The following is a 15,281-nucleotide window of genomic DNA, read 5'->3' as shown; positions in this document are numbered from 1 at the left end:
TTCACAAGGTTGTAGTAGTAACATGTTCAACGATTTAATACATCGACTGGAATCTAGGTTGTGCCTTTAGACTGAGAAAATTAAATAAAAAGGAAGGATTTTTCACTTTTCTCATTGACTTCTCAAACCCCGGCCTGGTCTGTTTCGCAAGCATTCACGTAAGTCCTGCGATGTTGCAACCTGTGTTTAGAGAAACTGATGATACCTCATGATGGTCGTTCATCAAAAAAGTACACTCAAAGAAAGCATTGTTGGCATTTTTTTTAATAAACATTTGCCAAATGGAGAAAAAAAAATCACATTTTAGTACAAAAGGACAGTTGCTTGTCTCCTTTTTGAACGTGGGTTACATCTCTTTTTGTTTACATACGATTTTACAATGGCAATTGGCAGAGGGCTTGTGGAATTTAAAGTGAACACAGCCTTTCATCAAGTCATTCAGTAGCTATCAGTTTTACTGCATTCACCCAAGTGCTTGCTTACCAGTCTTTCTGGAACCGATGACCTCTTCACTGTTGGGTAGAAGAAACTTAACTTGCAAGTTAAGCATTTCACTGTACTTGTGGATGTGACAATAACACTTGAACTTTTCATCAAAAACAAGCCTAGAGAAGCCCTATCAACTGAGACCTCCTGGTTGCAACATATTCTTAACCCCCAAAAACGACATAACTGGTCTTTTTATAATTGTGCAGATATAGCACTTCATTCATTTCATACCTAAATTGTTCTCGCCTTCTTTAGTCAGTAGTGCAAAAAATATTAATAATAGTCTGTCCGGGAGTAATTAAAGAACGGCTAAAGTACATATTTAAAACGCATACCTAGCCTGGTAAATGTACACTCGAAAAATGTATGTTTAATTTAAAAGACAGAAGTAGAATAGATTGCAAAAAAAAATACAAAAAGGTACGAGCAGGAAAAGCCCCCTCCTTCTGCAACATACCCCACATTCCAGATAAATTAGGACTACAATGCTTGACACAGATTTTTTTAAATTATTACAAATCAGGTGCGCATTTCCAGATCCCTCTGGTCAGCCTGAGAGGGTTTGGGCTCAGTTTCTTTTGAGTCCTCAAGTCTGGGGTGTTTCCATCGTCACACCCCGCCCCGTTCACTATGCCACAGCCAATCAGAAGGGGAGGCCTCGCCCTCGGATGGCTGTTGAGTTCACATTTGTGTTGAAGCCAAGGGGCATAGATGGGGCCCCGGCCTGGGAAGGGGAGCCCCAGGACTGGCCCGGAGGTGGGATGGGCGGGGGAGGGGTGGCATGGTTGTAGAGCTGGATGGTGGTGGGGTTGACCTGCCCTTCCACAAGCAAGGAGGGGCTTTGATTGTACTCAAAACGGTGGTCTTTGTCCCCGCTGAACACCATGCTACTGCCACCTCTACCTCCCCCTGTGCCTGAAGGGTAGGGCTCCTGGAGCGAGGGGGCCAGGGACCCGGCAGCTGAGGATGAGCCGGGGGTCGGAGCGCTGCTGGTGAACACCTCCCTCAGGGCGTGGGGGGGCAGGCCACCCCCCAGCATGTGGCCCATGTAGCTGTCGCCAAAACCTGCAGGAGGGAAGGGTGGAGGGGGTGGGCGGCTGTAGTCACCGCCATAGCCCGGTCCTTCTGCGCAGGGGTGTGGTGAGTAAACTTGCTCCGGGAACCTTCCTTCCTCACCGGCCACACCTGAGGTCAGCATGGGCGGCAGGTGGCCAGTCTTGGGCTTCATCTTCTGCCGGTAGTCCAGGTCCTCGCAGCAGGGAGGGGGCTCTGGAGGTTCAGGGGGTCTCTGGTCAGGGGGTAGGATGGGTCTGGAGGAAACTCCACTCCCCTCGGACACTAAGGGGGAAAAGCACAAGACATGATGTTAATTCAATGCAAAGGAATAGTTCTAGTTGGAGTTCTATCCAACATTAAATTCATTGTGTAGAGAAATTAGAGACAGATAAGCCTACTGGATGGTCACAACAGTCACAACTAGCAAAATGTCTATATATGAGTGTAGTTACCTGGAGAGACAGGGATGGGCTCTGGGGGCTGCTTGGGCTCAGGGGGTGGCGGAGGCCGTCCTGCTAGTGGGTTTCTGCCGACTGCCTCGTCCCTGGCCTCTTGCCTCTGTTGGGCCTGGAGGAGCTGGGCCAGCAGCATGGTGACCGCCGTCTGGGTGGCTGACGATGCTTCACCTTCAGGCTTCCCCTGCGAAACCGACGAGGGAGGTGGTGATGGGAGCTTGGGCATGGGGGGCGTGCGGGGCGCTCCACCCATCAGAGGGGGCTTGGGCGGAGGGGGTGGCTCTGGGGGCTGGTTGGAGTCAAAGGGCGCTGGTGGCAGGACCTTGGAGAGCTGCTGCAGTGTCTCAGAGTTGACCTTAGCGATCTGGGCTGCGTTGACAGTGCTCTTGGACTGGCCAAGCAGCTTCAGGAGGACCGCCAGCTGTTCCTGGGTCAGCTGGCAGTTGGGACCTTTTGGGTCTACGGGAGACAAAAGAAAACATGATTTACTAAAAAGTAACTATTAATTCACTCTAAGTTGTTGTTAGTGTGTAACTGACAAGGCATGAGGCAAGTATGGTGGGTTGACTTTGCGGTACTAGACTAGAGACCCATTCACTCACCCAGTAGGGCCGAGGCAGCCACAGGCTGGGCTTTGAGCCCCCCGGGCGGAGGGAAGCCCTGGGGGGTGTTGCTACGACTGTCGTCTCCCAGCCCCAGCTCCTTACGGGGGGCCTTGGGAGCTGACAGCTCCTCTGGCATTTGCTTCTGTTTCCGCCGCTTCTTACTCCACAACTCGTGGCAGTCCTGCCACAGGGGGAGACTGGAAAAGAGCAATGTGGACGAGATCTTCAGTTTCTTGGCAATTTCTTGCATGGAATAGCCTTCATTTCTCAGAACGACAATGTTTCAGAAGAAAGTGCTTTGTTTCTGGCCATTTTGAGCCTGTAATAGAACACACAAGTGCTGATGCTCCAGATACTCAACTAGTCTAAAGGCCAGTTTTATTGCTTCTTTAAATCAGAACAACAGTTTTCAGCTGTGCTAACAATTACAAAAGGGTTTTCTAATGATCAATTAGCTTTTTAAAATGATAAACTTGGATTAGCTAACACAACGTGCAATTGGAACACAGGAGTGATAGTTGCTGATAATGGGCCTCCGTACGCCTATATAGATATTCCATTAAAAAAAATCTGCCGTTTCCAGCTACAATATTCATTTACAACATTAACAATGTCTACACTGGATTTCTGATCAATTTGATGTTATTTTAATGGACAAAAAAAAACTGCTTTTCTTTAAAAAACAAGGACATTTCTAAGTGACCCCAAATTTTTGAACGGTAGTGTACATTCTACAGTGATGGATCACAGACACTGAGGAGTAACGACTTTTCCCAAACATACTCTGGTGGGGGCATCTTGGTTGGGTCCACGTCTTTGAGGAATTCACTGCTTAGCGCCGCCTCGGCCGCGCAGCGCTTACTGGGGTCCAGGGACATCATGTGGTCAAACAGGTCCAGGGCTGAGGGTGGAATACTGACCAGAGAGAAAGACCAAGTGATTAGTCAAACACAGCCAAAGGATAATGCCGTGTATTATTTTCATACGTCAATGACGAACCCATTTACTGAATTCAAACCAGCTGATTGACTCACAAAGCATACTCCTCTCGTAACCGCCGCCGGTACTGTTTCTTTGGTTTCATGGTGTTGAAGTAGGGCAGCTTGATGACGTCTGGCCACACGGCGGGGCAGGGGCTGCCACAGATACGACTGGAAGGGAGAGAAGCCATCAGTTTGGGCTAGAGTTCAATATTGTGCCCCATCAGGAAGACTGTCATATGAGATAGTTGAAGGCCTTTCAGACAGTTAAAGCTGCAATAAGTACATTTTTGGGCGACCTGACAAAATTCACATAGAAATGTGAGTTATGGATCTGTCAATCATTGAAAGTAAATCTAAGAAGTGGTAGATCTGTTCTGTGTGTGCCATTTCTATGCTTCTTGGTTTTGCGTCTTTTACTTTCAGTTTTGTACACCAGCTTCAAACAGCTGAAAATACAATATTTTTGGTTATGGAAAATATATTTCACAGCAGTTTAGATGGTACAATGATTCTCTACACCAGAGCTCTCCAACCATGTTCCTGTAGGTTTCCGCTCCAGCCCCAGTTGTAACTAACCTGAGTCAGCTTATCAATCAGCTAGTTATTAGAATCAGGTGCGCTAGATTAGGGTTGGCGCAAAAACCTACTGGACGGTTGCTCTCCAGGAACACGGTTGGAGAGCCCTGCTCTACTCTTTATTTTCTTGTTTTGTCACATACTGAAATTAGGCGAACTATTAGAATTTTAGCAACCAGGAAATGACAGAGCAATTTCTTAATAGTGAATCTTTAAACGAATACTGAGAATAAGACAATGACGGATTTATAGTACCCTTTTCCTCTGACCACAACGTACCTGATCAGCTCTAACTGGGCAAGCTCCTGGTTGGCTTGGAAAATGGGCTTCTTCGTGAACAGCTCCCCCAGAATGCACCTGGATTTCAGACAAAAACAGAATGATTACATTATCATCTTTATAGAACCATGACCCATCATCTGTCCTTGGTTCAAGAATCATGACTCTCATAAGCCAGTGAAACACCACACCGAACGTCAACGCAACGCATGTGTCTCTCACCCGCAGCTCCACACGTCAATGGCAGGTGTGTACCTCTCCTCCCCCAGCAAAAGCTCAGGGGGTCTGTACCACAGGGTGATCACCTTGTTGGTGTACGGGCGGCTACAAGACAGGGACAGAAAAATGACAAATGCATCAGTGTAATACTAATACCATCCACAACCATAATACCATCCACAACAAAACACAGTTGAGACCTATATGTTTGATGAAACATATAAACAGTAATACATCTGAAATTCCAATAACTATGGGCAGTAATCAACTGTAAGCCATATCGGGACGCTTACCTCTCATCAGAGTTATAAAGTCGAGCCAGTCCAAAATCTGCCAGCTTTATTTGACCCCTGGCGGAGAGAACAGAACACTGCTTTAACTTGACTTCCAAACCCTTTCTGTCAGACACTGCCACCGCAGTGGATAGAAATAGGTTCTTTGACATTGGCTATCCTTTAGCCTGGTCCCAGAGCTGCTTGTGCTTTGGCGTGACAATGACCATAGGAGTTGACAAGACAGCACCGACAGATATGGGACCAGGAGGCTAGCTATCCTGAGGAGCACTCACTTGTTATTGAGCAGGATGTTGGAGCACTTGATGTCCCTGTGCAGGAAGTTCTTTTTGTGGCAGTAGTCAAGGCCCTCCAGCAGCTGCCTCATGAAGGACTTGATGTGGCTCTCATTGAAGTGGACCAGGCCTGACTCCAGGAGGCCCATCAGGTCATGGTCCATATACTCAAACACCAGGTAGAATGCACCTGTAGGAGGAGGATGGATCATATAGAAGGGAAACAGATGCATGGACAAACATAAATGCAGACACATGGACTGCGTCCCAAATGCTTTTCCCTATAGTGCACTACATTTGACCAGGTCCCATGGGGCTCTGGTCAAAAGTAGTGCACTATTTAGAGAATGGAGTGCGGACATGCTAATACAGAGGGTTTGTCATATGGACCTTTGTCGTTCTTGAAGTCCAGGGCATCCTCCTTGTCGGTGACTATCTCCTTCATGTTGATGATGCTCTTGTGGTTGAGCTGCCGGAGGATCTTGATCTCCCTGATGGCGGTGATAGGGAAGCCCTCCTTCTCGTTGTCCAGACGCACCTTCTTCAAGGCCACCATCTCAGCTAGACCATTGGGGATAGAGATAAAGGGCAGAGTATATTATAAAATACATTGTGGCAGACGGCAGGGAGCGGGAATTGAGGAAAGATAGCTTGCAGGTCGCTGGCTCTACCCACAAGCCTTATATGGACTTCCTGCCCCCAACGAGGCAGGACTGAATTGTTACGCCAGGGAGTGCTTGGGGATAAAGAAGGGAGCAGCCTACACAAAGGGGCAGAGGAGGTGAGACAAGAGGTATGAAGAGTGAGAGAAACGAGAGCAAAATCTGTGTGATTGCCCGTTGTGACCTGGACTGTCGGACTAACCCCCATGTACCAGACCAGATTGGCTGAGAACCCGAGTGTGAGGATTACCCCTGGAAAACGGAACGGCTTGTGGACTGTGAGGAGACGGGTGAATTCCCCCTTCTTTCCCCATGTACCAAAATCCCCAATAAACTTCCACTTTGCATTCTATTTGGGCTACTGGTGCCTGTTTTGTTATTGAACTTGGTGATGTGGAAACCCCACACCCTTGATCCTGCTACAACATGTTCATACATAATTGATACACAGGGCATAGAAAGACTTACATTTGGAGTAGAGTGAGTTTTTGCTTTAAAATGTTGATAGTGAAATAATTATTATAATATGAGCTACCAGGAAGATAGGGCGTAGCCTATGATCTACATGAAATGTTGAGAAAAGAAAGCATCAAGTAGTCTTCACCTGTGTCTTTGTCTTTTGCCTTGTACACCTGGCCGTAGGTGCCCTCTCCCGTGATGCCGATAATCTCAAACTTGTCCACGCACCGTTTCCCCCAGTCTATCTCAGTCTCCTTGATCTCCCCAAAACGTGGGCCGCAGATCCTGGGAGACAAACAAACCAACTAGAGATTAGGTCAAGCAGTGGTGGTCAACACCAGGCAGTAGAAACTCAAGGAGCACTAAGAAGCATAGACCATGGAAGAGGTAGGGTGAGTATAATGGTTCCACAGAGCAGACACGGAAGGCCAAGGGGCCCAGACATACTTGGGCCGGCGGTGAAGCGTGGTGGTCTTCTTCTCGTTGTATGGGCTGTGGGGGGAGGAGGCACCGCCACCGGGGAGCTCAGGAGGAAGGGGCAGGTCGGCAAGGAGGTGGTGGGCCTTCTGATGCTCTGCTGGCTTCTTCCCTGAGAGCGAAGGTAAGACCTCCTTCAAGCTGCACAGGGGAAGAAGAGAATGAGAAGTTAGGCTATGGAACAGCACAGAGAGGTGGAGTGGTGAAAATTATAAAAGCTATTTTCTATTACGTTCCCTTTACCAATCTGCTCCATCTAAGTGCTCGAGGACGTGCATGGGCAGGAGTAGAGATGTCAGTGTAGAGGCAGTCGGGGCAGCTACTCGCCCCTTCTCTTTGCCCTGTCCGGATGCTGGTGCTTTCCTCTTGTCCTGTTGCACCGAGGGGTGCCGCTCTCTGTCCCTGCTGGGCTGATGGGGCTCTGTGCTCCTCTTGGAGGTCCTGTCTGCAGGGGACTGGGGCTGGCTCAACACAGGGGTCCTGGGATCCTTCTCACGAGGCGGCGGGGAAGGGGGCCGGCCCATCTTGATGGTGGGGTTGGCCTTGGGGCTGGGCTGGTGGGAGCCTGTAGAGGTGCCCTTGGTGGAATTGGAGGCGTTGCTGGAGCTCTTGGCCCGGGCAGCTGCCTCGGCAGCTTTTGCCTTCTTCTGCTTGCTGAGCTCGGCCGCTAGGCTGCTCTTGAAGGTCAGAGTGCTGGGGGAGAGGCTGGAAGGTCGACTGTGGGAGCCAGAGTGGCGATGGCGGCTGCGTGAGCGGGAGTGCCTCAAGGAGGAATACGGGCTCCTGCTTCGAGACTTGCCAGATCGCCTGGAGAAAGGAGACACACAGGTTGTATGATGAACCTTTATCACAGGAGAAAAGTTCTCATTAAAAAAGGTGCATAATGTCTACCTAGTGCAAATCTAGCAGACTACTGAAATGGAAATTTATATTCAGAGCCATTAAAAGCATCATTACAACCTTAGTCACAATCTAGTAAAACAGTTGTACTAAACTTTTTCACAAAGCAGAGCTCTCTCAGGCAATCCAGATTCCACCCTGACCTGATATTTACAAATGTCTCTGAGTAGCTAGGTTTCCATCTAATTGGCGACAGATTTATGCAAATATATATATATTTTTTTAATCAGCATGAAAACAATATGCACTTTTTCCCCACAAGAGATGCGTTACCATCAAATTGACTTGTGGATAAAATGCTGGGCGTGATGACGTAGATTCTAAGCTAACATATATAATTTTTTTATGATGGTCATACCAAGGAGAATTTAGCTATTTGAGTTTGAATTTTAAGACCCCCCTTTTTTCCCCCTCACCTTTATTTAACTAGTTATTTAGGCCAGTTGAGAACAAGTTCTCATTTACAACTGCGACCTGGCCAAGATAAAGCAAAGCAGTGCGACAAAAACACAGAGTTACACATGAGATAAGAAAACGTACAGTCAATAACACAATGGAGAAGTCTATGTACAGTGTGTGCAAATGTAGTAAGATTAGGGAGGTAAGGCAATAAATAGGCCATAGTGGCGAAATAATTACAATTTAGCATTAACACTAGAGTGACAGATGATGATGTGCAAGTAGAGATACTGGGGTGCAAAAGAGCAAAAAATAAATAACAATATGGGGATGAGGTAGTTGGGTGTGCTATTTACAGATGGGCTGTGTACAGGTACAGTGATCGGTAAGCTGCTGATTCACTAATTAAACTATCTCCATATATACTTCCATTCATTTTTTTTTGCTGGTACTGGGGACCTTCAGACAATGGATTGAGAGGCAGCCCATGCAAAAAACATCTCCCAATCTTAAAAACAGATGGATTTTGATGGGGATGTTATTAAATCGATTTCCACGGGGCTGCGGAAATTGTAGGCTAAGGGTTAATAAAGTGTTTGTCATTCAACGAGAAGCACTTTTTTTAAATCATCAACAAAAACATCAAATTTAATGCCAGATTTCTAGAATTTTCAGACTATTTTGGGGAAGTGTATACTGGCTCCTGAGTCTCAAGATGGTCAAACCGTACTATTGCGGTTTAATTGTAAAAAAGAAATATATATATATATATATATACAGGGGGGTGCCGGTACAGAGTCAATGTGCGGGGGCACCGGTTAGTTGAGGTAGTATGTACATGTAGGTAGAGTTGATCAAAGTGTGGGGGGGGGGGGGGGGGCAATGCAAATAGCCCGGGTAGTCATCTGACTAGATGTTCAGGAGTCTTATGGTTTCGGGGTAGAAGCTGTTTAGAAGCCTCTTGGACCTAGACTTGGCACTCCAGTACCGCTTGCCATGCGGTAGCAGAGAGAAGTCTATGACTAGGGTGGCTGGAGTCTGACAATTTTTAGGGCCTTCCTCTGACACCGCCTGGTATAGAGGTCCTGGATGGCAGGAAGCTTGGCCCCAGTGATGTACCACTGTTGCGTCATTGGCAAAATTAATGATGGTGCTGGAGTCGTGCCTGCCCGTGCAATCGGGGCGGCAGCGTAGCCTAGTGGTTAGAGCGTTGGACTAGTAACCGAAAGGTTGCAGCGGAGTCCTGTATGGCAATATTTTGAGAAGTTAAATGAGAAGGAAATGCAAACTTTAAAATTGTCACATCCCTAGTATATATATGCCTTAATATTTTTTTTTTTAAATAGACTCAGCTTTCATTTGACACCCAATTTTACATACTTCTATTTACTTCACGTTGGTGCTCATGAGTCCTTTAATATGGAAACATGAATATAAAATATAACGGTTGTAAATAATTGCTACTGAGCTAAAAATTGAGAGCTGAGAAATAAAAAGTATACCTACAGAAAGCTGTCAACAGGAAAGTAGTGCTTTGCCAGCAATTGGATTTTAAAATATTATACAAATCAGAGCATTTTTCTCCCCGGGAAAGGGGCGAGAGGCTCACTCGACACAGCAGCAGACCCTAGTGAAACAGGTACCGCGACAGGCAGACACTTTCATTACTGGAATCATGAGGATTTTAGCCCCCTAAAAAATAGGATGTTTTGAGTGAGGTGACCATGTAGAATGTGCAGCTTGCACTGATGCAACCGATGAAATGTTTTACTCGCACAGCCAAGTCAAAGGGTGCGACTAAAATGTTTGCAGTCAGGAGCCTTGAGGTGGCACGTGTAGTCCACCGTGTAGCCTTCTTTCAAACATTGAAACTTTAGTAAATAAAAACAAAGGAAATGGATGATTCAAAATATTAACTTTGTAACCATTCACATTTAATCCCCTCAAGCCAGTGTTGCATAACTTTAGTCAACCAAAGCAAAGGATTTTGAAACTCTGGTGTCTCCCAGTGGCTCCTGTGGATGAAGTCAGCACACAACATGACAAGCAGCAGAAATAATGTATCCGTCGAAGTGACTAGCTAGCTAACATTTTTGATCATGTTACAATGCGTTAATGGGTATCTAGATACATTGCACTTGTACATTTGGGTACTGATACAATGGCAGGCAGCATTTAAAGCACCTAGCGGCCCCATGACAGAGTACCAGTCAAGCGCTTACTATTGATAAGCCAAATGTGCATGCTGTTACTGTCACCGTTTCCATGTGCCAAGTTAATTCAACACTTCGTAGGCCATCTGTTGTAAGCGTTCTGTTGTCTTAAGCCATCTTGCATTTTGAAAAGGAGATGGCCTCTCTTCCAAACTAAGGCCTTCTGTGTAATCATATTTACATAATGAGGAAGTATGTGTAACGGGGGTCAGTGTGCTGCTAACAGCTTAGCTTCCTCCACTGTCCATACTAGGCTCGAACCAGTGATACCGGCCTCCTTGACAACGTTCCAATGGGTTGAGCCACCCAAAGGGTACCGATTGGATGGCTCCATTTGCAACATTGCAAGCTAGCTGTGCAATGAGCTTACGGCACTTTCTTAACTCAGCAATCCAAGGGCATAAAACACAATATTGAACATGATCACACAAGAGTAGCTAAAACACTGGTCCAAATCAGACAGTCGGGTAGGTAGTTAGACGATTGACACCTGAAATTATACCAGGCGTGTTATCTTTGACTTTAATACAGGTACAGTACCATCTGATTGACTGCTTACCTTATTACTGGACTTGGGCTGAGTGACTTTCGGTATGGACTTCGTGATCGCCGACGGGTACCGTAGGGACTTGAGACAAGTTCTCCCTGTTCAAATGGACTATGTCGGCCATAGCTTGGAGAACTGCGCCTGTTGAATGGGCTCATTGGAGACCGCTTTCTTTTGTTGCTTGAGTATGAACTGGGCGACTTTGAAATGTTGTAGGCGCCATAGACCTCAGCATCTCGGCTGTAGTATGTCAAACTAGGGGACAGCCTTTTGTTCCCATAACTGGGACTTCTTCTACATATAAACTGTTTATTATAACTACCACTGGGAGACTGGTATCCATAGGAATAAGATGTCCCATGTGGACTTTCTGCCTTGAAACCAGGACTTCTTCTGGAGGCTCCGAGTTCTTCACAGTCATCTCGGTATGATTGTGGTGCATCCCTGTATGCAGACAGGGCCTCTTTTTCAGACCGTGACTTACTTTTGTGCCGTTTAGACTCCCTTTTATCCAAAGACATGGGCGGCAATGTTGTAGACGTCTTCTGGCCGTCACTGTCACTGTTTCTCGCACCATCTCGGTTGTTTTTGGTGGCACTAAGGCTACGCCCGCCACGAGATTTCGAAGAGTCCCTCTCACCGCTCTGGCGTTCCTTTCTTTTCGGTTCCTTCTCTTGTCTATTCCTCTCGGATGAACCACTGGTTTGTTCATCCTTCCTGAGATGTACTATATCCCGGTCTCTTCGAGACCATCTCTCTCGGGATGTCGGTCCGTTGATGTCTGTAAACACAACTTTGCTAAATCGATGGACCGAAATCCGAGCATGCGGTTCTGGTTTAGGTGAAGGGCTCCCAGAAAAACGTTCTGATTGGGAACTCACGTCTTCATATTCCACCAAAGTCCGAGGTTCGCCTTCTCTTTCGAGAGTGCTTCTCCGTTCACCTACCGTATGCCATGGTTCTTTCTCCCTAGCGTGACTGTGTTTCTTTCTACTAGACGACAGCCTCTTCTCCCGGTGTTTCTCTCGCTGCTGAGTAGCACCGCTTATAGTTCTAACGCTACTGCGTCGCTCCGGTCTGTCACTTCTCTGTGCCGATGGGCTTCTTCCCCGACCCTCGCGAATTACCTCCGAGTTAGGCATTTATCAAAAATATGTGATATATACTTTTGGTAACATTGGTTGTCTTCGGTGTTATGTTCCTTGGTACACAAAACATTTGCAACAAATTGGCTAGTTAGCAAACTAGCAGTAGCAAGTTAATATAACTAGCTAGTCAGACAGTAACCAGCAGTGAGCTATTACAAACGATAATCCATCGCATTCATCATCTCCAAAAAATCCATAATCTAATGTTTCCCTCGATGAAATTAATTTAATGACAAATAAATCAAATATTATAATCCCGGACTGTAAGATTCCAAAGATGTGCCATCTAGCTAGCCAGAGCTAGCTAGCAACTGTAGCTAGCTAGGCAGTGTCTCGTAACTGCATTCCATGTTGAGTGTAGCAGGCCCGATGTCTCCTGCTCGAAAGGAAATGTTTCTTGGAAGAAAATCGCAGCTCACCTCGGCTTTAAAAATATATTCCCAAAGTGCTGAAAATAAGAAATAAAAACATTTCACTTTTTAGTAACGACATTACTTTACGCTTGCCACAACAATCCAGTTTGGACGAACAAGGAAGTGGCTAGCACGCATCAAACTATGCTAGATTTCTTTCTCCTTGGAGTTCAAATCAACTCCGGCAGATTCAATAAAACAAAACAAAAAAAAAAAAAATCCACCGACAGTTTACGTATTTTAGTGGATAGCCGTATTATCACATATTTAGATAAATTCAAATATTATATTTAGAGTTTTATTGGTTATATAATTACATTTTATAACCGATATGCACCGAACATAATTCGTCAACTAGATAACGTTAGATTGCAGGGCCCTCCAGTTTTCAAATTGAAGGGCTGCTGCTGCTACTACTACGACTACTACTACTTCTTATTCGATGAGATTTAACGGTGGTTGGCATCCAATGAATGTTGCATTACCCCCACCTACTAGACTGGAGTACAACTCCCCATACTTTGCTTGAAAAAATGAATAAACAAATACCCTACCATCTAACACTACACTCACAATTTTGTTTTATAATAATAAAAAAGAACACCACCCTTCTCTACTATTTAAATCTATTTAGTCCTACCTCAGGCCAACAGACTGAAAGGAGGGGACCTCACCACTTAACACACCCTGTAACTATTCTGACATAAAGTCTTGCACACCCAAAATACTTCTCTGCAGCTGCCACCACAACCTCAATTGTCTGCGACTTACATTCCATCCCTTATGTACAGTTGATAACCATTGCTATAAATGCAAAAAATATCCTATCAATCTTAATGAAATATATATCACTTGTTAGTTTAATAACCCTCTGTACTTGTACAGATCAAATACTCACACCACTCCTCTTAAGATCCCTCCCCCTTGACCCATCTTCCTCTACTTTCTAACTGCCTTCGCATATGACAACTTCTGCACTACTCTAACCCTGGAAACCTCAACCGGCCTCTCTCGCACAGGACATTTCTGATCCCAACCCTATGGGCAGCCCTAAAATTAACACATGCCACTACCTTCCCCAATGCTACACATTCCTTTGTCTCATGCCCTTCTGCACACTTCTCGCACCTAGGAACCTCCATCCTACACACTGCTGCCACATGCTTGACACCTGTAACAACGTAACATATTCAGCACAAAAGCTCGTACAGGATAACATATATATATATATATATAAGGACTTCCTGACAGGCCGGTGGTAAGGGTAGGTAACAACACATCCGCCACGCTGATCCTCAACACAGGGGCCCTTCAGGGGTGGGTGCTCAGTCCCCTCCTGTACTCCCTGTTCACTCATGACTGCATGGCCAGGCATGACTCAAACACCATCATTAAGTTTGCTGATGACACAACAGCTTTAGGCCTGATCACCGAAAACGATGAGACAGCCTATAGGGAGGAGGCACCTGACCGTGTGGTGCAAGGACAACAACCTCTCCCTCAACGTGATCAAGACAAAGGAGACGATTGTGGACTATGTGAAGAGGGCACGACAAAACCTATTTCCCCACAGGAGACAATTTATTTTTGCTATGGGTCCTCAGATCCTCAAAAGGTTTTACAGCGGCACCATCGAGAGCATCCTGATGGGTCGCATCACTGCCTGGTATGGCAACTGCTCAGCCTCCGACCGCAAGGCACTACAGAGGGTAGTGCGTGTAGCCCAGTACATCACCGGAGCCAAGCTTCCTGCCATCCAGGACCTCTATACCAGGCAGTGTCAGAGGAAGGTCCTAAAAATTGTCAAAGACTCCAGCCTCCCTAGTCATAGACTGTTCTCTCTGCTACAGCATGGCAAGCGGTACCGGAGTGCCAAGTCTAGGTCCAAGAGGCTTCTAAACAGCTTCTACGCCCAAGCCATAAGACTCCTGAACAGCTAATCAAATGGCTACCCAGACTATTTGCATTGCCCCCCACCACCCCATACTGCTGCTACTCTCTGTTATTATCTATGAATAGCCACTTTAATAACTCTACCTACATGTACATAATTACCTCAATTACCTCGACACCGGTGCCCCCTGCACATTGACTCTGTACCGGTACCCCCTGTATATAGCCCCGCTATTGTTATTTACTGCTGCTCTTTAATTATTTGTTTTTTTTTTCTCTTACTTTTTGGGGGATTTTCTTAAAACTGCTTTGGTGTAAGGTATTCGGCGCATGTGACAAATACAATTTGATTTGATTTGATATCCTAACATCACTTTGTCGGGCAAAGACTAAACATCAAAACTTAAAAGCAAGGGTCCACTTTTTCAAAAATCTTCACTCCTACTGTCACAGACTCAAAGCCTCGGGCTACGAGAACTTCACCACACCTACCACCTCGGAAACTTCGCCCTCATTCACTTCCATTTCTCTTCCAGTCTTCAGTTCACTCTGCTTACACTTCTTTAACGAACCATCTCCCTTTTTTCGCCATTTTTAACCGACTCGAGCTCACCCCTTCCTCCCTCTCTCTCTTATACCTCCTCTGCCTCTCTTTTCCCTCCATTCCTCCTCCGTATTCTAAGTATACGTCTTCTGACATACATCTTGTTCTTGGATGCCATTTAACCGGTTGTCACAATCTCCTTACAATCAGCATGAACCCCTCGGGATGTAGCGTTTAACAGTGCATCCCACTTATGAAGCAAAAAGAAGGCCTACTATTCTGTTGTTACATCCAATGAGGTGCATAGTCCAGACCAGTGGTTACGTCACTGCCAAAGGAAACCCCTGGCACACAGATTAACGGACAGCTACAAACGGTTGTGACTATAGTAGCAGG

At 46.0% G+C, this 15,281-nt stretch overlaps 1 protein-coding gene across 1 annotated transcript; it reads right to left on the bottom strand.

Moving 5' to 3' along the window:
- Positions 1-248: 248 nt before the first annotated feature.
- LOC139583784 (cyclin-dependent kinase 13-like) lies at positions 249-12,869 on the bottom strand. The gene is made up of 14 exons (XM_071415237.1): positions 10,900-12,869; positions 7,072-7,635; positions 6,799-6,969; positions 6,497-6,636; positions 5,621-5,791; positions 5,231-5,420; positions 4,956-5,012; positions 4,666-4,767; positions 4,444-4,521; positions 3,640-3,756; positions 3,389-3,520; positions 2,603-2,802; positions 1,998-2,459; positions 249-1,827 (listed from the first exon to the last, which is right to left on the bottom strand). The coding sequence occupies exons 1-14, from the start codon at positions 12,027-12,029 to the stop codon at positions 1,133-1,135; spliced, it is 4,209 nt and encodes a 1,402-aa protein (XP_071271338.1). The 5' UTR covers positions 12,030-12,869; the 3' UTR covers positions 249-1,132.
- Positions 12,870-15,281: the final 2,412 nt, after the last annotated feature.

The sequence above is a fragment of the Salvelinus alpinus genome, chromosome 8, assembly GCF_045679555.1.
Source record: "Salvelinus alpinus chromosome 8, SLU_Salpinus.1, whole genome shotgun sequence".
NCBI lineage: Eukaryota > Metazoa > Chordata > Actinopteri > Salmoniformes > Salmonidae > Salvelinus > Salvelinus alpinus.
Note: the sequence above shows the minus strand (reverse complement) of the source record. Positions and strands in the feature narration are given on the sequence as shown.

Coding starts and splice junctions, on each gene's coding strand:
- LOC139583784 (XM_071415237.1), bottom strand. CDS start 12,029: ATGCCTAACTCGGAGGTAATTCGCGAGGGTCGGGGAAGAAGCCCATCG. Junction 3,757..4,443: donor GCCCAGTTAGAGCTGATCAG/GTACGTTGTGGT, acceptor TCTCCCTTCCAG/TCGTATCTGTGGCAGCCCCT. Junction 2,460..2,602: donor GGCTGCCTCGGCCCTACTGG/GTGAGTGAATGG, acceptor TGTCTCCCGTAG/ACCCAAAAGGTCCCAACTGC.